We start from the raw sequence: 21,454 nt of genomic DNA on the forward strand, positions 1-21,454 counted from the left end.
CAGCTGAAGTTTCTGAACACTATTCAAAGGCAACCCCATGTAGAGCGCATTACAGTAATCCAAAGGCACGTGTCACCATGGCCAGATCAGATATCTCCAGGAAAGGGTGCAATTGGCACACTAGTTTTAACTGTGCCAGTGCATTCCTGGCCACTGCTGATACCTGAGCATTCAGACTCAGGGCTGAATCCAGGAGTACATCCAAACTGTGAATCTGTGTCTTCAGGGGGAGCGTAACCCTGTCCAAACCAGGTTGAATCTCTATTCCCTTATCTGCCTTTTGACTGACCAGGAGTACCTCTGTCTTGTCTGGATTAAGCTTCAATTTGGTTGCCCTTATCCAACCCACTACTGATGACAGACACCGGTTTAGAAACCGAAACAGCTTCCTTGGATTTAGGTGGGAAGGAGAAATGGTGTTGGATATCATCAGCATACTGGTGGCGCCAGACCCCATAGCTCCAGACAATTTCATGAATATGTTAAATAGCATGGGGGGTAGAAAGGAACCCTGAGGGACTCCACAGGCTAACGCTCAAGGAGTCGTACAGGAATCCCCCAGCGCCACCTTCTGGGTTCAGCTCTCCAGAAAGGAACAGGGCCACTGTAAAACAGTGCCCCTATGTCCCATCCCAGCAAGGTGGCCCAGGAGGATCCCATGGTCGATGGTATCAGAAGCTACCGAGTGGTCCAGCAGAACCAACAGGGATCCATGCTCCCCATCCAATTCCCAGCGTAGGTTGTCCACCAAGGTGGCCAAAGCCACCTCTGTTCCATATCCAGGCCTGAAGCTGCATTGCAACAGACTTAGATCTGTCTGTATGGATATTACCTTGATTTGACTCCACATTCTTTCCCAAACCAGGAAGACAACTCTCCCTAACCTCAGATATGAGGGGAGAGAGACTCTGTTGCCATCAGGGGAGGCCGCTTCCACCTGCCTTGCCCCACCCTCCAGCCTTCAAACGCAGCTTCTTTAGGAGGACTTTCTGATCTTTGGGTTGGGCTGTGTGGCTTGGGGGATAGCTTCTACTTGGTTGTTCATTTTTATTCCTTGTTTTTTGATGTTTATATACTTTTGTTTGATGTTTACATCCCTTTATTTTGTACGTCACTCAGAGTGGCTGGGTTTCCAGACAGATGGATGGCTAACACATCGAATAAAATAAATAAATGATTGTGATTATTTTGGTGTAAAGCACTCTGCACATGAGTAGAAAGTATTGCTTCACGTTTTCAAGACTGAGCCATAGATTTCAAGTATGTTTTCAGGGCCGGAGCCAGGGGACGGCCCTGATTGAGGGCCCCTGTGGCCCAGAGGGGCCCCTCCTTAGGGTGGAAGGGTAGTGCTCCCATTCTGCAATCCCAGGCACCTCCCCCCCATACAGTCAGTGCAGGATTCAGTAAGCCCACACACATGCCCCACCTACTTCTCTCACCCCGGTGAATGCAGCACACACCCCTGCCATCAACCAAGATGGCGCCAGAGGCTTCCCTAAGGGGCTAACGCCCCTGCTGCCTTCTTGGTTGCATAGCACACGTCGCTTGCAGGGACAATAAAGGTAGGTGGGTTTATTAGCCCCACACCACTTGTATGGAGGGACTGAGCTATGTCACCACAGGCCTGGGGCAGGCTGGTGCCCAAAGGTGCAGGCATGCGTGGCGCCGGCCCTGTATGTTCTGCTATGCTTTGATGGTGCCCTGGCTCAAATGAAACAATCATTTTTTGTCTACTGGTTGGAATACTTCATTCTAATTTAGAGGAAAAAGTGTTTTTGATAATGAAAAGTTAAATTGATTTTTTGTGGGAGGAAAACCGCCTGCACATGGAAGTTTTTATGCTACACCGCCCTGGGAGCTTATCGCTATAGGGTGGTTTAAAAATGTAATAAAATAATAAATAATAAGTGAGCGTTCCTCACATTTTAAAAGTTTGTGTGTCTTTAGTGTTTTGGCAATGGCTGTGCAAGACATGAATTCAAAAAAGTCTGCCATGTGGCATGGCCTAGTTTCTAACTAAGTTTCTAACATGGCCTAGTTTCTAACTAAGAGGCATGGAGTCAATCTTATCTGGAAATCATACTTGGGCCTTATATGGAGCTCTTCCTCTGTCCATAGATGTACAGCGAGTAATTGATTTTTTAAAAAACTGAGGCTGAGACAGCAGCACTCTGCACATGTGTAATGGCACATTTTCCTAAATAAGCTTAGTATAAGACCTATTGTGGTGAAAGAGCAAAGTTAGCTCCCACTTCCATTTTATATAATGTTATTTTTACACGAGTGTCATCAAATTAACCCTGTTTTGGATTAAGATGGGCTGAGTGATGCAGAGAGCAGATTGGCCAGAGAACAGGAGATTGACAGAAATGTTTCCAGGAGCCTCTCTAAATTCAAATGGATTATGGAAGGAGGTGTGAGAAAGAAAAGAGTGTGGCTTTGAGATTTTTGGGGAAGCGTGAAAAAAATGGTCATTGCACTTGGCAGGGCCAAGCCCTGGATGCCTGACCAGTTTGAAACAAATGGCAATGGAGGGTGGTTACGGAACAACTGAAAGGAGTCATGCACACCCCACAGGGATACTTCCCATCAAGAACCCTCCAATTCGTGGGGATGGAAAAGGTTGCTTTAGGAATCGGACAGGAAATCTAAACTGCCTTGCACCAAACATGCCCCCACAAAAAAGCAGACGGATCTGAGCTACCTGCTGGGTGAGATGACCCCCCCCACGACACTGACTGAGCCCAGTTTGTTGTTTGCATTAACTCTTTATATGTAAATGAGGTTTTGTTTTGACCAAAGAGATCAAGGCAAAGGGCTCCAAGAGTCTGTTCCTTGCCTGTGTTTCTGACTTGCTGGGGTGGGGTGAGCGAGCTTCCTGGGGAAACAGCCTCACAGCACAATCCTACAGCTGTGGACCCAGAATGCAGCCCTTTGAGCTCAGCGAGGGATAGCCCCAGGCAGCCCGAGGGTGGCGGTTCTTGCCGTCCTTTTTAACTGATGGGCACATCAGAAGCCGGAGCCCTTCACCAGGCTCCTGGCCTTTTTGCGTGATCCGTTGCTCGGGGGGGGGGGGGCTGCCAAGTGTATGCATTCTCTTTCCTCTGCGTATGTGGATTGCTCAGAGAGTACCAACTTTCCCCAAGCCAGCCTGGCAGCGCTCCTTGGAAAGTGCCACTTTGAGCACGCAGCTCGTGCACTGAACGTCCCATCCTTCAGTCAAAGAGCAGCGGTGCCCCACCCCCCACCCCCAGCTAATTTGGAGGAGGGCAAACCCAGCTGCGCAGGGCTGAGCCCCAGGTAGGGATGGAAAGATCTGTCCATCAGTTCTCGCAGTTTCTCACTTTTCTAACGTTAAATTCAGTCCTCTGCATGTCTGCAGTAATCTGCGGTTTTAAAAAAAAAATCCTCATGAAAATTCTCCATTTTAGTGCAAGTTTCTCCAAATAGACATTTTTGTAGGCAATTTTGACAAAGGTACACATTTTTCCAAGCCATTTCTCACCACATCATGCCTTTTTGCATGTTATTTTCACTGATGCATTCATTTTTATGCACACTTTCCCCTAATATGTGCATTTTTGTCAATGTTCTTTAGTTGCCGAACCACATCCCAAAATCCTAATAAATGCGAATTTTGAGGCATGGCTGTGTTTTGGTTCTCATATTGTTTCGGAAAGTGCGAATTTGATAAATTCTGCTTGAAATGCAAACTGAATCGAAATTCCCACCCATCTCTAGCCCCAAGTAAGGCGACTTCCTCCCAGAGGCAGCAGCGAGTGTCCTGCATGTGTGAGGGGGGTGCTGGCAGCAACAGCACCTTTGGAAAAGGTGGGGGGTCCCATGACAGGTGAAATGTAGGAGAACTGGGAGGCTTCTGTAGAGAGTGCTTTGCAAACTGAAATGGGGCAATGGTGGGGGGGTGGAAGGGGTCTCCGCCAGTGCCGTATAAATTTCTGCACTACTTACTTTTCTTTCTTTTTTAAGAAAGCAACATTCTAGTCCTTAACACTGCAAGAAGTTGGGCAGTGCCTGCTCCTCAGCTTCAGCAGCCAGGGAAGAGGGCAGGAGGCGGGGTCTTTCCTAAAAATACTAGAAGCGAGATTGGGCTTAAATTAAATCATGCAAATAAAACAATGCAATTGTAATTACATCACTGTAGACTATAGCATTGAAACATTCCTTCGGGGCCTTCTCCTCATTTACTCTTCAGAAAGACCCTGAGGGGCCAGCACTCCCTCCGGCAGAAACGTTTTTCTCCTTGCAGAGACTTCAAGGAAGGCTCCAGAGCTAATCTGCAAAGGGCTCACCGAGTCCTCCCCCCTCCGCCTTCGGCCCAGTCTCTCCTCAACCCCCCCCCTCTCAGGGAGCGCAATGAGACAAGAGGCTTCCGAGGGAGCGGAGCTGAACCCGCCGCCGGAGCCCAAAGCTGCAGCCTCAGGCCTTGCCAAACCTGTCTGCCCCCCCCATGTTCCTCTTCCTCCTGCCCCCGTAGTAGACGGCACGCTGCAACCCTTCCTCACCGGGCTCTTCGGCAGCGCCGCCTGTTGCCAAAGCCGGCTTTGCCCTGCTGCTAAACGCCCTTGGTCCAAAGCCCGGCCTTCCACAGTTAAACGGGCAAAGCGAGTGGGCGGCCAGCTACAGCACGCGGCTCGCGGCCTGCCTCCTGCGGCCCGGAGCAGCGACGACGGAGCGGCCCTGCAACGCTGCATTGGCGGCTTCGGCCATCGGGAGCGGCGCCTTTCCTCAGGAATCTCCCTTCGGGCCAGCCGCTCCCAGGGTCACGTCGCCGAGGCTGCCGCCCTAACCGCACTGGCTCGGCCCCTGCCGCCACTTCCCGGGCTGCCCCTTATCGCCATCAGAGCCGCCGTCACTTTCACCGCCGTCGCGGCACCAATTCAGCTTGTACGCCGCTTTAGACAGAAGCCTCGACGGCCTCTGCCATTTAGGCCGGGCAGGCAGGCTTCTTCCCATTTTGCTGATGGGGCGCTGAGACAAGCACTCGCCCAAGGAGCCGCCGGCTCCCTCCGGCAGCTCCAACCCCACCCCAGGCAAGGAGGGCGCGGGCCAGGGGGGAACGCCTGCCTCGCCCCACCGCTATGGAGATGGCCGGCCTCGTTGACCCCGCGGCTGCCGGCGGGACCACCTGGAAACGTGGATTGACGGGCAGAAGCGGCGCTGATCCAGTGGGAAGGGGCGGGGAAAGGCGGCGGCGAAAAGCAGCGGGGTAATCCTCTTCCCATAGCCCGGGGGAGTGTCGGTCTGGCAGGTCTAGTCGGCCGGCCTACCCCCCGCAGCTTCCACGGCGGCTTCAAACGTTCCCAGAGGGCGCCTCAGTGCTTTGTTCGCGGCGGGGGGCGGGGAGGGCGAGCGGGGGGCCTGGAGACGGAGGGGGGCCCCTTCCTTCAGCAAAAGCCGTGGCCTGCCCGCCTTCGAACAGCGAGCGCCATCGGCTTCTGTGCCCCCGACGCGCCTGACTGCCTCATCGGCGGTGGTGAATAGTGCCTGGCCCCGCGCGCGTCCCTTCACCCTTCTCGGCACGGAAACGACTCCCGGGCCAGAGGCGCTTGGGCTCCGTCGAGCTGCTCCGATGTCCCGCAGCCAGTCAGGACGGCACGCGGCCGCCCTCTCCCGAAAGCGCCGCAGGGGTGAACGTGTCCAGCCGAGAGCCGGGCAGAGACGCGGGGCGGGGTGGGGGGGAAGAGGGAGGCACGCCTCCCCACCCGCGCCCTGCTAATGGCACCCGGGACTGCCCAATGGGTGCCGGGGTGGGGGTGGCGCTGCCCCCCGCCGCCTTTAAAAGAGGCCCTCTTCCTCTCCCTCGCCAGCAGCGTAAGCTTTCGCCGGTCATGCGCTTCTCAGCTTCGGCGCCGTCGGGGCTCGTGCTGCTGCCGTTGCTTCTGCTTTCCCGCCTGTGCCTCTGCGCCGCCATCCAATGGCTGTGAGTCCTGGCGGGCTCCCCTCTCCCTTCCCCCCCCCCGCGTGCGCAGAAGCTTTGGGACAGGTAGAAAGCCACCCGGTGCAACTCCGTCCCGCTCCTCTTTTCCTGTGTGGGCGGTTTCGGGGAGGTTTGTGGGGTCCCCCGCCGAGTACATGCCCAGTCGGGGCCGCCGCGTCTCCACGACCCTCCTGGCTGGCAGCAGCCCGCCCCCGCCTACTTAACCCCAGCAACGGCGGTGTCGCGCCGGCTCGACGGAAGCTGCCCGTCCTACCGCCGCCAAGAGCGCTCTGTGGCTCCGGCTACCCGCCCTGCGCCTAATCGGTGCCGCGTGAGGCTCCCGGAGCGCGGCCAGCCGTTCCCTTTGGGCCGGTTCCTTGATGGCTCTTGTCTCTCTTTCCCGGTAGGGGGATGGCGGCGAACGGCACCCGAGTGGCCTGGGACGCCCCCCAACACTGCCGCCTCCTGGAGGGCCTGGCCCCGGACCCCTTTGTGCGACTGTGCCGGCGGAACCTGGAAGTGATGCCCAGCATCGTGCAGGCGGCCGAACGCACCAAGGGCGTCTGCCGAAAGACCTTCGCCGACATGCGTTGGAACTGCTCCTCCGTCCAGGATGCGCCTCACTTGGCGCCAGACCTCCGGAAAGGTGAAGGGAGAGCGCGCTGCCCTCCCGCCCGTTCCACTGAACGGAGGCGGGTGGGGGTCTCTCTATGCGTTTCTGCCCCAGGCAGGCAGATGGAGGCTGGCCTGGGTGAAGGGTGCTGTGCGCTCCAAAGCTTGCTGGATTCCCCAAGGGCCAGTTTGGCTCCCGGTCCCAGCGTTCTGCGCACCTTGCTGTGATTCGCCCCAGCTGCTGTGGCCCACCTGAGAGGGGTTTCAGTTAAGGAGCCCGTCTGCATGGTGGAGTCTCACTCCAAGGAACTCGGGCTGTGCCAGTTTTCTCGCTGCACAACCTCCCTGTGAGGGAGGGCAACTTGCCAAAGTCCCCCCAATAACACCCCCTTCATGTGTTTTTCAGATTTGCTTTGGTTTGTGTTGTCAGTTGCTGTGAGAACTTGATTTTAGGGGCCAGCAGCATGGAAAGGTGGAAGGCAACACTTCCCACGTGTTTTGCCCTGTTGCAGTGGTTGGTTTGTGTTTTTTCTGCACCAGATAAGGCTGCCGGTTTCAGCCCTGTTTGCCCTTCCTCGATGTGGCAGGCCGTAGGCGGTGGCTCCTTGGCTTCTCTCTCTCTCTCTTGGTCACAGGAGCATCTTCTGCCCCTGCAGGGCAATGGGTGTGCCTACAGCTCCACTCAGTGCATGGGCAGGGGGCTTTCTTCTGTTAAGCTAAGCTGACTTGGCTTTTGTTATTTATGGCTCATCTTTGCATTTCTAATTGCTGTGCTCTCTAGTTCATATTAATAAAAGCATGAACAGTCTCTTTGGTAGCCATGCTTGGGTGAAGGGGGCACTGCTGCTGTGCTGCTGTCCTGGCTGCGGTTGGCACTGCCACTTGCCAAGATGGGATGGAGCCACCCTCGCTGCAACCTTGCCGCTCCCCCCATCCTGGTCCTGGTGAGTAGCAGTGCAGTGTCAGCTCTCCCCCTCACACACTGGCTGCTTTTTTGAGATCCCTTCAGGTGACGACAAAAGCCTGTATCACAGCTGTATCACAGCGGTCATGTTGTAAAATGATGCTCTGCCTCTTGCATTTGGTCTGTGGTAGCTTATAAGTCAGGTGTCAAAAGCGCTAATTGTTCTTGTAGGCTCCAAGGAATCTGCATTTGTCTATGCACTGGCATCTGCTGCTATCAGTCACTCCATTGCCCAGGCCTGCGCTTCTGGACAGGTGCCTTTCTGCTCCTGTGGCTCCGCTCCAACGGAGGAGCCTCAGCCTGACTTCCAGTGGGGTGGCTGTGGGGACAACCTTCGCTTTGGCCTGCAGCTGGGCTCTGCTTTTGTCGATGGTCCCATGAAGTCTAGCAAGGCCGGAACGCGAGTCTCCAGGCTGGTGAACCTCCATAACAATGCAGTGGGCCGACAGGCAAGTATCACGGCTGTTGAGCTTTGCAAAGCGGGTGGGGAGGGGGAAACTGCGACTCCGTTCCCCCCAGTGCATGTGCTGGATTTGTTGTTGTTATGTGTCTCCAAGTCGACTATGACTTATGGCAATGCTATGAATCAGCGACCTCCAACAGCATCTGTTGTGAACCACCCTGTTCAGATCTTGTAAGTTCAGGTCTGTGGCTTCCTTGATGGAATCAATCCATCTCTTGTTTGGCCTTCCTCTTTTTCTACTTCCTTCTGTTCTTCCCAGCATTATTATTATTATTATTATTATTATTATTATTATTATTATTATTGCATTTATATCCCACTTTTCCTTCAAGGAGCTCAAGGTGACATACAAACGTAGTTGCCCCCTTCCTCATTCTCACAACAACCCTGTGAGATAGGCTGAGAGACAGTGTGGCCCAAGGTTACCCAGTGAGCTTTAGGGCCAGTTGAACCCTAGTCTGACACTCCAACGTACTGTCTCAGTGGGAGTCTTCCAAGCAAGCAGAATTGTCCTGCTTCATCTGTGGCTGGCCCTGTTTTGTGGCTTTGGCAGTTGGTGAGGGTGCACCAGGTTCACTTTCAGAGGGACCCACAACAAAATGTGTTTCCAGTCCCTTGGAGGAGTGCTCCTGTTCAGGGCTCCAGCTAGACCAGAGCCCACCTAGAACTATTGGGGTTCGAAGAGGAGGTTTTAGGAGGGGTGAGGGGCAGTGGTATGGATTTTCTGTAAGATTTTGAATTGGAAAATGAGCATCAGAAAACATCCTAATGCCCCCAAGAATGATCTAATGTGGCATGTTTATTTTACTAAGCCAAGCTAAAAAAACTGAAGCTGCTAAGCGTGTCTGATGCTTTATTTGTAATTGGGATCTGTTGGCTGCTACTTAATAAACGTGTGAAACAGATTTTTTTCCCTGCAGGAAAGTAAAAGCGCTACAAAATTGGTCACCTCGCTTCACTGGATGGGAGAAGAAGCGAGCGCTCCTTTCCTCTTTCCAACTCACTTTCCCCACCAGAGTGCTCGAGAGCCCCAGTTTGGAGCTGGCTGTGAGGTGTGGGCTTGAATGCTGGATTCTGTCTGGAGAGTGGGGGAAGCCCCCTTCCCTCCCTTTAAGGAGCAGGCATGGGGAAGAGAGTCCTTTGCTTCACAGCCTGCACCACCAACCCTCATCCCTCCCTCCAACATGCTGTAAGCCTGCAGTCTCCAATGGCACCCTCAGATACCCTCTTGGCCCCCCCCCCGTTTTATGTTTATTTTAAAATGAGTTTTTGAGGGGCTTTATTCATGGCTGGTGCTAGGCTAGCTGGAAAGCAAACTACAGGCACCCCATCCCCGGCCTCTGTTTCTCCAGGTTGCCTCTGGGGAACCCATGTGGGAATGCCTTGCCTGCTTTTTCCTTTGGTTGTTTACGGGGGCTGCCTCCTCCTTTTTCTGTTTTGGAGGTGTTCTGCCTGTTGGCCTTTTTGGTTACTTGTTCTGAGGTTGATGGTCTGCCTGTTTTATCATTTATATTTTGGGGCATACCATTTGTAGGTTTGTCTGTTTTTTTGGGGGGGGGTATTTCCTGAGCATTGCCAGTTTTCTGTGAAATTGGGATGCTATGGTACGCATGACAGATGTTCCAGGTAAGAGATCCCTGCTATAAGCTGTTCAGGGCTTAAGCAAGCCAATTTTGCTTTATTCCAGACATCCTCACATTCTGTACGTGCTGGAAGTCACAGAGTGTAGATCTTTGTTGGACCACTTGTTGCTGCTGTTGTTTTTGAATGGGTTGCATCCAATGTCAGTCATACTCCAAGCAGACCCATTGAAATTAATGGACTTCACTAACTTGGATCCATTCATTTCAATGGGCCTACCGTAAGTAGAGCTTAGTTCGATGCGACCCCATGTTGTTTGCTTTTAATTTCCTTTGGTGTACCCAAACAGGCAGTCACCCACCCAAATTCTGTCCTTGAGGAGATTATGATGGATTTAACGCCATCAAGAAACGTCACTAGTTAGGGAGGGGAAGTCAGGGATTCCTCCAAAGGCCTCACCAAACAGGTAATATTTGAAGTGGGGAGGAGAAAGGTGGCGCCTGACAGGGGTTCTAGGCGGGAATCCCAGGTTGTGGCAAGGCAAGTGAGGCTTTTCAGAGACCAGCACAGAACTTCGCCAGCACTGCAGTAATGGCACATGCCGGAACTGAAATGATGGCTCCCTTATTTGGTCTGCAGAATCTGAGCTTGGGAGATGTAAACAAACTTCAGGTGGGAAGTGTGGATACAGGAGGCTAGATTTTCCCTCCTTCGGACTCCTGATAGTCTCTCTCCTCTCCTCCCTCAGGTCCTAATGGACTCCTTGGAAACCAAGTGCCAATGCCATGGCGTCTCCGGCTCCTGCGCTGTCAAGACCTGCTGGAAAAGCTTGCGCGATTTAGCCGACATAGGCTTGGAGCTCAAATCCAAATACTTGGCTGCTACCCAAGTGATGCCCTGGTTCACGGGCCTCAGGAAGCAGCTGGTGCCCAGAGGACCAAGCGTCCGGCTGTTGAAAGAGGACGAGCTGGTCTATCTTGTCCATTCCTCTAATTATTGTATGAAGAATCCCAGACTGGGCTCCTTGGGGACTCAGGACAGGTGAGTCCTGCAGGACACACAGAGGACTTGATCCCTGAGCCCACAGCCCTGCCTCGCATATTATGCAGAGATGCCTTACGTTGCGTGTGCATCGCTCTATCCAAACCTCCCTCCAAAGGCCAGATACGATACTGTCAGGGCTAACTCAGGGATGTTGGATCAAACCTCAGTCATAAAATATTCTTCCTGAGCCCAAGCAGCCCAACCTAATTTGAATCTTGTATGCTAATAAATGTCCCTAAGGAACAGGGCGTTTGTTTTCAGAAATTATGAGACACACAACATTGCACTCATATAGGTGTCTCATCACTTTTGTTTTGCCTTTAACAACAAAGTTTAAAGTACAGTGAAACATTATGTAAGAGCAAACAGCAATTATCTAAAACATTTTTGAATTTCAGGTCAAGATCAATTTTATCGTTCTTGTACTATATTAATTCAAATGCAGATGGGCCACAACACAGTATCTTTGGAGACACTCTGTCATGGAGGAATTTTATAGAGGGACCCTGCTGTGTAGTAATAAAAAGTAATAGCAATTTTCCATTTATGTAACTGGCTTTTTAACGTTAATGCTTTTTATTCATTATTGCAAAAAAAGATGGTGTCTGTTTTTTCATTTAGCTTTTTAAGAGTCCTGAGTTCAAACTTACCTCTGTTGCATATATAATTTTCCTTCACTCATTCATACATTAAATATTTTGCCACTAATACTAGTATCTGAATCACGACATGGACTTGCCAATCAACAATATGGGAAGCTGAGATTTTTTTTGCCCCAGTGTTCATCAATTTACACTTTATTCCATTGAATTGTATTTACCATTTTAATGCCCGCTCACCCAATTTGAAGAGATCCTTTAATTGCACCTCACAGTCTTTTTGTATTTGCTGTCCTAAATGATTTGGTGTCATTGGCAAACTTGGACACCCCACTGCTAACCTGTCACCTGTACAGATCCGCCGGGGACCCCACTACTTATACTCATCCATTGTGAGAACTGTCCGTTTATTCCTACTCTCTGCTTCCTTGTTTTTCATCCAGTTACCTGTCCATACCAAGATCCATTCTCGTATCCCATGACTGCTAAGTGTGTTCTGGAGCCTTTGGAACTTTGGCTAAACGCTTTTTGAAATTCTCCTGCTGGATCCTTCTTATTGAAACTCTGCTGGTTGAGACTCTCAAAGAGCTCTTGCGCGTTACCGAGACAGGACTTACTTTCGCAGGAGCCATGTTAATTCTTCTTTAGCAAGATTTGTCCTATGTGCTTGATAACTGTATCTTTAATAACACGTTCCATCCATTTGCCTAGAGTGTATGTTAACTTAACCAGCCTGTAATTTCCTGGATACCCTCTGGATCCCTTTTTAAAAAGAGGTGTTATTTTAGCCACTTTCCAGTCTTTTGGTATGGAGGCTGATCTTGGGGATAGTGTACAAATTTTTGTTAGAAGATCAGCAATTTCATATTTGAGTGCTTTAAAAACTGTTGCTTAGGTGCCATCTGATTTGTTCATTTTTAATTTGTCACCTTTGGCTGTTGGTCACCGCTGTTTCCTAGACTCCCATGAAAATGTCCGTTTAGGCACCGGCATATGTGCCTTCGGCGGTGAAGACAGGTTCAAATAATTCATTTGGTTTCTCTCCCATCTCTTTTTTCTCCTTTAGCACACCTTTTAACTTCTTTGTCATCCAAAGGTCCGTCCAACTAGCCTCTCTAACTTAGTTGTTGGTCTTAATGCTTTTAGCAATGTCCTCCTTGATTGAATTGATTGGTTATTATTGCATCTTTTATTGCCTCCTTTCAGGGCTTTTACCAAAGTTTGTATTCTGTTTTTTTGTTCTCATGTGGTCAGGCCTTCTGGTCTCTTACACCTTCTGTGACTTTGCTTGTTAACGACACTGCAATTCTCTTGGCCCTGGTTGTTACCTTTCCTGATCTCGTCATTCTATTATTGAGCTTCTGTGGCCTTTCTTTTGTACAACTCCCAGTTTTTTGTTTGAGAGAGATTTGACCCTCTTAGCTTAGTCAATTTTGCCACTAATATTAGTATCTGAATCACATGACATGGGTTTGCCAATCAACAATATTGGAAGGTCTTTAAAAAAAAAAAACTAAGCCCATTTTTGAGAGACTTCAAAAGAGGCTGTGCTGGCAACACACAGTGGAATTTGATAGCATTGTGGCGACTGTTTCTAGTCAGTTCAGCGACGTTTACATCTCACGCCATAACAATAGCAGAAAAAGCTCAAGGTGCCACCGATTAGGAATTGTCCACGCAGCAATGCTGAATTTGAATTTACTTGAGTACCTTACGCTAGTATCATTTCTCTTTTGTCTGACTGTGTCCTACAGGGAGTAAGGGCAGGGCAGTAGGCAGGGCGTATCCTTTTTGAGGGTAGGCAACCAGAACTGTATATAGTGTTCAAAGTGGGGTCACACCATAAATTTGTATAAAGGCATTACAATATTGGTAGTTTCATTTGCAATCCCGTAAAGGCCAAGGTTTGTATCCAAAGTTAGTCCTCCGCAGAGCAGACCCATTGAAATGGATGGATGTGAGTGACTAAGGTCTATTCATTGCAGTGGGTCTACTCTGAGTAGGGCTTAGTTGGCGCCAACCCCAGAAAACCTAATTGTGGGGAAAGCTTTTGTGGTCCAAAACCCCCTTTATTAGAGCGATGCCACAAGTTTTTGTGTTGGGAGGAGAGGGCTGGGGGGCGGGGTTAGTTCCTGTGTCTTTTCCAAGGAGAGACCTCACAGCTGCTGCTGTCCTCACTAACTTGGAGTTTCCCTCTCCCTGCCATTTCCCCATTTGGCTGTGTTTGTAATGAGACTCTCTGCTTGTGGAGGGAATCAGTGTTGCTAGCCTTGCTCGATTCTGAATGCAGCCCCTCTAAAAACTTGTGGCCATCTTGCCTCTTGCATATTGAGCCCTTCCTGCAGGGCAGCCATGCATGTGCACCTCCTCTCATCTCTCATGGCCTTTCCTCGTTCTCTCCTCCTCCGGCAGGCATTGCAATAAGACTTCTGCTGGCAGTGACAGCTGCAACCTCCTGTGCTGTGGGCGTGGCTACAACACCTACTCGGAGAGCGTGGAAGAGAAATGCCAGTGCAAGTACTATTGGTGTTGCTACGTGAAGTGCAAGAAGTGCCAGAACGTGGTGGAAAGATTCGTCTGCAAGTGACTCGAGGCTGGGCCCTGAAGCACGCTGTCTGCTGGGAGAACGCAGGGGCATGCGGACTGTGAGCTCCATCCACGGTTTGTCGAAGATTTCTGCCTGCACCCAGGCTGCTTCCAGACGGGCTCCTTAGCGCCAATTGCTGCTTTTCCATTTTATCTGGCATTGCAGCAGAGCTTCTGCACTGGCTAAGATTCACGTTCTGTGGTGTTCTATCCACACAGTGGGTGGGACATAAGAGGGTTAGCCATGTTGATCTTCTCTCCCCCATGCACACACACAATTGCTTATTCATTTTCTGAAGTTGCTTTTCCTTCTTTCCTGAGCCCCTTCCCCCGTTTCTTCCATAAAGCAAAGACACTAAAAGCCAAGGACGGTTTAAGAGTCTGTGGTCTATCAAGTGGGCATGTTTTATGTTGCCGCTCTCCACCTTGCCTTGACTGCTTTGAACTGCAGTTTTGGGAAGCTGCCTTATGCCCTTGGTCTGTCTTTCTCAGCAGTGTCTGCACTGACTGGCAGCAGCTCTCCAAGGTTCCAGACGGGGGCCTCTCCCACCCCTACCTGGAGCTGCTGTTGAGGACGGAGCTTCCTCTCTTCCTGTTTCTGATACAGAAAGTGGAAAAGGTAGATGGAAAACTGCAGTTCAAAGAAGCCATTAAAAAAAAAGGTCGAGTGTGGAAGCTTCACGTTGCATGAACTGTGCAATGAGAACGGAGCGGATTAGGGCGAGGGCCGTAGCCCAGTGGTGAGAGTGGGTGCTTTGCGTGCTGAAGGTCCCAGGTTCAGTCCCCGATAGCATCTCCAGGTGGGGCGGGGAAGGCTCCGTTTGAACCCCTGGCGTCCCGCTGCCAATCAGTGTAGACAGTACTGAGTTGGATAGACCAGTGGTCTGACTTTGTGGCAGGCCTCTTTCCGCGTTGGAGTCCCTTCTCCCTTCAACGTCCTCTTGGGCCGGACTGCACACTGTGCAACGCAGTGAGATGACGGGCTGCTGTTCAGAGTATGGCTTCCCCCTCTCAGCAGCACAGTTGCATGCTTTCTACGCTCCGCGCCAGTCAGACAAGGCTTGCAGGAGGCGCATTCCCCTCAGTTGGTGAGCACTGAGCCTCTCCTTGCTGTTCAAAGCAGGCAGGTGGCAAATGTTTAGGGCTTGCATTGCAGAGCAGGAAGCACTCTGCCATGGGAAACGCGGGTAAGCCCTTATAAAGCTTACCCGCCCACAGTGGCAGCACCTCCCACCGTGGCAGGGCTGCACATTTTTCACGCTAGCTGTGAATGGCTACTCCTCTTTTTTTTCCCCCAAGTTGGATTTTTCTGCAATGGGGCCAAAGGCAGAATAAACCATGGGAGGGTTACAAATCAACAGTGGCGGCGTGTGACTCCTCCCTGTCCTTGTCTAGTGTGAGTGAACGGGCCAGGGTGATGCTGCAGCAAACGGTTCCTACAGCAGGTGTGGGGAACCTTTGGCCCTCCAGATGTTGCCGGCCTACAGCTCCTGTCAGCAAGCATGGCCAGTAGGCGGGGGGTGATGGGAGTTGTAGTTCAGAACATCTGGAGGGCCAAAGGTTCCCAACACCCATCCTAGAGCAAAACCAGAAGAGCAGCTTCTGGAACTGGAGCTTATTTCTCTCCCAAATTAAAAAAAAAATTGCCATCCTGAGGGATATGGACTCCTTTTGTGCCTAATGAATGGGACCTTGGCCTTCTGGACTATCCTCAAAGCTTGATGAAAGGATGAGGGGTGGGGGGAGGGAGTCAGCTGAGCCCAAATGCTCAAAGCAGTTGGCTTCTGAAGGATTGGGAATTCCCTGCATTGCTGAACTTTCTGCCATGCAAGAAAAATTGGCTAGAATTGTGTGATGAGGATCTTTTGCAAGAATGCCACAAGGTGAGCTCTTGCAACCGTGCTACTCAAACTTGGGATCTCGCTACTGCATCTCCATCTTGGTCTGACACAAGTCAGCTGTTGATGGAAAGGGCATGTAGCTTAGCAAACCTTGATGCAGGCTTTGTATAATAAGCCCCTGCCGTGCACGGTTGCTTTGTTGTAACCATTAAATGTATGTTATTAATTCACACCGTTTAACATCAAGGCCCTTGGCTGAAATGGGGACCCAATTTCAAGTGAATATAAGATGCTAACTAGCTTGCCCTGAAGCAACTCTAGGATGAAGCCAGCTTTGCTTGGCAGAAACAAGTCAACTTTCAGTGGATTTTATTGCACCCTTAATAGAATCCATACAGGTTCTTTTTTTTAAAAAAGTGTTGGTCCTTTGCTGTCTTGGGATAGAATCCCTCAGCTTGTGCCGATTATTTTAGTGGCTGTCTTGCCTGTTGACTGTTCCCCCATCTGCAGCCTAATTGGCTTTTCTGCCTGTTTGGCTGAAATCTCCACTCAGGCGTGGTAGCTGAACTGGTCTGGGGTTGCTCTGGTCCTTTTCTGTTTCCCTGCCGTATTGAGCCTTTGCATTCTTGGAGTTTAAAATTCCAGATGCCTCTACCTGAAACCTTTTGGCTAGCATCTTGGACTCCTGGTTCTTGGACCCGGCACCTGCTTGCCTGCATCTAGGAACTCTCGTCTCTTCCGGGCAGTTCCTCTGAGCCTTGGCGAGTGTCCCTGGCTCTTGCCTCTGTCATGGAGCCCCCCAATTGCACATGCTGGATCATGGTACTTGAGGGGAAACTCTGTGCTTCTCAACCTGTTGCTGTTCAGACCTTCAAGAAGGTAGATAGAATAGTTTGGTAAGGGAAGGTGGGGGGCATGTTTCCAGAGCCCCAAAGGTCGCTGCAACAGTTACATGAACAGTTGAATGTTGTGGTTGTAACCTGCAGTTTGATTTGATTTTTCCAAAACACAAGCATATCTTGTGTACATTGGCTTTCAATTTGTACTTTACCTTTTGTACAACAACAAGATCCTGTGAATTCTCCCCACTAAAAGATTTCAGGCAACTGATGCAGACCAATTTTTATGTATTTATTTATTTAATTTTGATTAACAAAATGGAAGAACATGAAGCAGGTCTGAATACATCAAGCATTTCCGTAAGAACAAAACTAGTAAGTACGGAGTTATACATTCATCCATCCATCCAGTACAATTGAATAAAGCAACAAGAGGAAAATGTCATCTTGTAAAAAGAAAAAGTCAAAAGTAAAGAGCTTGTTGGGACAGATTGCAAGTAATTCCAAACAAACTCATAACGCTTTGGGACATAAGTATTATAAAAGCCACCAAACATCTGCAGTCTTCTGGGTCAGCCTTACTCCTTTGTATGTTCAAATGATGTGTTAATTTTTCTGAAATGGCAATAAAGTCAAATTACGTGCATCTTTCCAATTCTGGGAAATAACAACAGTAACTAAGTCCTTCAGCCAAATATCCTCGGCTGCTCCAGGAACAGATAAAAGGCAGAGACCTGTATCATATGGGATCATATTTACCTGCAGAATGGCATGTAGACCAAGTGTTCACTTTTCCCTATATGCATTGCATCGTATTTTCCCATTTCACAGGTCATCTTAGAAAGTCGATCCATAACTGTCCATGTCTGGCTAGTGGGTTCTTTGGGTGGTCCTGGTTGCTTTTGAACTGAATAAAGCAATACCAAATATTAATATTTTTAGCCGAGTCCACTTGTGTAGTTTTAGTCTCCAAGTATTTTTATTTTATTTATATCCCATCCTTCTTCCCAGAAGGTGCCCAGGGCGGAACCCCTCCCCCAAAAGCACTCTTAAAAGTCTCATAAACAAAAGACTTTAAAACATATTAAAACAAAACATCTTTAAAAACGCCTCAAAAAGCAATTCCAACACAGACGCAGACTGGGGTAAGATCTCTACTTAAAAGCTTGTTGAAAGAGGAAGGTCTTCAGTAGGTGCCTGTCCAATACTTATTTATTATTTGATTTATATCCCCCCCTTCCAGTAGGAGCCCAATATTTAAGGGGAGGGAATCCCAAAAGGTAGGTGCCACTACACTAAAGGTCTGTTTCTATGTTGTGTGGAATGGACCTCCTGATAAGATGGTATCTGCAGATTGGGTATATAAGGGATAAGATGGTCTTTCAGGTATCCTGGTCCTAAGTTGTATAGGGCTTGTACACCAAAATAAGAACCTTGAACTTGGCCCGGTAGCTCAAATGTTTATTTCCCCAAAGATGTGCATGAAATTGGGTACAATCACTGGGCACAAAGTCTTTGGAATTGTTTGTGTAACTTCTCTTCAGCTGTCTTGTGACACAAGCCCTAAAATTGCAGTTTGAGCAACTAACATTACCAAAGTTGGATCTTGGTTGGTAAAGAATACCCAGAATTGGCAAGTGAAGCTATCGTCATCTGCTGCCACTTGGTACCAGACCTTTGGTATCAAGATTGGTATCTTTGTGAGCAAGGCTTCTCGACAATGGTGACCCTCCAAACAAAAGCAAAAGAAATGAGTTGCAAGTGAGCCTTTCTTACATCACTCCTCCCTGGAATGAAATCTGAAGGAAGAAACATGGCCAGGTGTCCCACTGAAACTGAGTGAATCTTTTCAAATATTACTGGTTTTAATATAGTAGTAATGCCAAAGTAACACTAGGTATATTCCTCTTAACTGCCAGTTCATGATGAGTAATCTTAGTAGTGAGCATTATGAGCATATTAAATATCAAAAGTGAAAGTGAGTCCCATGTTGCAGGTTGGGGGTCAGAGGTGGGTCTTGGGTCTGGACCAGTTGACCCCTGCACTGTATCACTTGCTACATTTGAGACCAGTAGCAAATGTCCCCTTTCTGGGCAAGGTTCTTGAGAGCATGGTTGCAAACCAGATCCAGATACTCTTGGAGGAGACAGATTTTTCTAGATATATTTCAATCAGGATTCAGACCTGGGTTTGGTATGGAAACTGCCTTGGTCACCCTGTACAATGACTTGTGTCAGGAGAGAGACAGGGAGAGTGTGACTCCTTGATGTTTCAGCGGCTTTCCATACCATCGACCATGGCATCCTTCTGGGGCAACTGTCCCAAGAACAGCCAGGGTTCCCATCTGTGTAAATTCAACTTGTTTCTAGAACTCCCCCAGTGTGTCCCTGGCTGCCAGCGCTTCCTCCCTCCCTTTCCAGAGTGGGTCCAATGTGGGAGATAACATTGTAGCAGGGAGGAGCCTAGCTGAGAGAATGGCTTTCAACAACCTTGCAACGTAGTCCATTGTTAGGGTTTAGAGCCGTGGTTCCCAACCTGTATGAGTATGGGACCCCTTTTGTAAGCTCAAACAAATTTGTGACACCCCCCCCCATGCTAATTGTAATTTTAGGCTCTGTTAATTGAAAAAATGTGTATGGCAAAATCACATCTCCAAATATCCCTTTCCATAAAAAAGCTCCCTGCAGACAGGGAGGTGTTGCTTTCTTTTCTTAATGCAAAGGCCCAATCAAATTGGGATTCCCCTCCCATCTGAAGATGTACAGTCCTGTCTCCGAATACCAGTGGGTTATAGGATTGGACTAAGATCCAGGTTCAAATCCCCACCCAGCTAAGCCCACTGGGTGACCTTGGGTGAGAGTCTCTCAGCCTGATCTATCTCACAGGGTTGCTATAAGGATAAAGCCTTATACGGTGTGGGACCACGTTACCTTGAGGAACGCCTCTCCCGATATGAACCCGCCCGCTCACTGCATTCTGCTTTGAAGGCCCTCTGGGTTCCAACTCACAGGAAGGCCCGGAGGGTGATGACAAGATCTAGGGCCTTCTCAGTGGTGGCCCCCGAACTATGGAACAGTCTCCCTGAGAAGTACGCCTGGCACCGACTCTGCTCTCCTTCCGGCGCCAGGTCAAAACCTTCCTATTCTCTGAAGCATTTTAAGTTACACTGATTTACTTTTTAAAATGTTTATTGTATTGGATTGTTGATTGTATTTTAGTATTATTTTGTTATTCATTGTATTTTTATGCTATTTTATGTTCACCGCCCAGAGAGCTATTGCTAGTCGGGCGGTATATAAATTTAATAAATAATAATAATAATAATAATAAAAATGGGGGGTGAGAACCATGTGTACCACCTTGAGCAACTTGGAGGAAAGGTGGGATATAAATGCAATAATAAATACATTTCCGCTGCAGGACCAGGATCCCAGCCTCAGCTAACCTGCTGAGCTTTTTTTCTTTTAATAATAAGCAGAAATATGTTAGCAATGGGGATGCTAGATTGTGCACGGCAGACAAGCTGCACAGACTGAGGAGGGGCTTAGTGCTTTTAGGCCTTGGGATGCTCATCAGAACTGACTTGGTTAGCATGCCCATGGAGAATGAAAGTGGAGCATCAGTGCGTGCACGCACACAAACATACCTGCCCCTCCTGCAAAAGCACCCAGATTCAGTCCCCAGCAGCATCGCCAACTAGGGCTGCAAGACAGCCCTGCCTGAAACCCTGGAGAATGCTGCCAGTCAGTGCGGGCAGTACTGAGCTGGCTAGACCAATGGTCTGACTTGGTACAAGGCAGCTTCCTCAGCTATTCCAGAGACTCTCTGGGCCTTGCACCGTTTCCAGCCGGGGCATCTAAAGTGTCAGCAGCTGAACAGGGTCAGATGCTGGTGGAGGGCGCCGTAAACTGAAAGCGACTTGGGGGCCCATGATCGTCCTGCACAGATCTTTCGGCTGTTTTTGATGTGGGGTGTGTGTGTGGGGTTGAAACTGGCTGTTGGGGTGTCACCTCCCGATTAAAGTGGGTTCAGAGCAGCTGCTTTGGGTCACTGCATGTCGACCCCGGGGGCTTCCAGCAAGAAAACGGGGCCAGCCGGGCACCCCCGCAGCCCCCTGGCCTTCGCCCAGGGGGCGGAGATCAGGAGAAAAGCCTTCGACCAGCAAAGGGGTCGAGACGGGGCTCAGGCGCCGACGCCTCCCGCTGCTCCCACGGCCACGTCCTGACACCGGGCAGCCCCAGGCTTCCTCCCCCAAGGCAGGGGGAGCTTTGAGTGGGGGACCCCTCGGGAGGGGCGGAGGGAAGGGCTCCGGGAGGGTCGCCCACTCCTCTGCACGGAGCAGACCTGGGAGAGGCGCCTGCACCCTGCTCGCTCTCTGGGTGGCTGGGTGGGGGGCACCGGGGCCGGGAGGCCAGGCGAGGCTCGGCGTGGGCAGTACCAGCATGTGAGAAAGAATCGCGGGGGCAGCGTGGCCCCCGAGGGCCAGGAGAGGGGCGACGAGGCTCCACCCCAAAAGGGGATCGGCCCGCCCCTTGTGCCGGGAAGAAGCCAGCAGGGGTGTGGGGGCTTTCCACTGTTTTGCACCGCCTGCAGCATGTACGACTATCTGCCTGTTGGACAGAAGTCGTGGGTGTGCTCTCGGTGCAATGAGCTCCTGGCTCTCCGGGAACGACTTCATTTCCTTGGGGCCAAGGTGGCGGACCTGGAAAAGCTGAGAGAGGCAGAGAGGTGTGTGGAGGAGGCCTTCAGGGACGTTATAGCTGTGTCCCACTCCAACGATGATAGCTCTCCTGCTATCATGGAGAACGATGGTCTTGGGGAAGGAGAGCATCCAGCTGAGGAAGAGGGAAACAATCCCTTAGAAGGGACCCATTCCTTGGGGGATGAGCAGCTATCCTCTCGTGCCGAGGATATATCTCCAGGGGGTGGAGGGATCCTTGTAGTGGGTGGTTCAATCATTAGGAACATAGACAGTGGGGTTTCTGAT

At 50.2% G+C, this 21,454-nt stretch overlaps 1 protein-coding gene across 1 annotated transcript; it reads left to right on the forward strand.

The window, feature by feature from the left end:
- The first annotated feature begins 4,374 nt into the window (after positions 1-4,374).
- LOC133371502 (uncharacterized) lies at positions 4,375-14,218 on the forward strand. The gene is made up of 8 exons (XM_061599035.1): positions 4,375-5,051; positions 5,298-5,494; positions 5,602-5,941; positions 6,346-6,584; positions 7,686-7,963; positions 8,898-9,029; positions 10,307-10,599; positions 13,614-14,218. Exons 1-8 carry the CDS (start codon positions 4,375-4,377, stop codon positions 13,786-13,788), a joined length of 2,331 nt encoding a protein of 776 aa, XP_061455019.1. The 3' UTR covers positions 13,789-14,218.
- Positions 14,219-21,454: the final 7,236 nt, after the last annotated feature.

The sequence above is a fragment of the Rhineura floridana genome, chromosome 16 (genome assembly GCF_030035675.1).
Source record: "Rhineura floridana isolate rRhiFlo1 chromosome 16, rRhiFlo1.hap2, whole genome shotgun sequence".
Lineage (NCBI taxonomy): Eukaryota > Metazoa > Chordata > Lepidosauria > Squamata > Rhineuridae > Rhineura > Rhineura floridana.

Bases quoted from the DNA above. Each gene is read 5' to 3' on its own strand.
- LOC133371502 (XM_061599035.1), top strand. From the start codon at position 4,375: ATGAGACAAGAGGCTTCCGAGGGAGCGGAGCTGAACCCGCCGCCGGAG. The intron at 5,052-5,297 runs GCAAGGAGGGCG...TACCCCCCGCAG, and splicing joins CAGCTCCAACCCCACCCCAG to CTTCCACGGCGGCTTCAAAC. The intron at 5,495-5,601 runs GTGAATAGTGCC...GATGTCCCGCAG, and splicing joins TGACTGCCTCATCGGCGGTG to CCAGTCAGGACGGCACGCGG.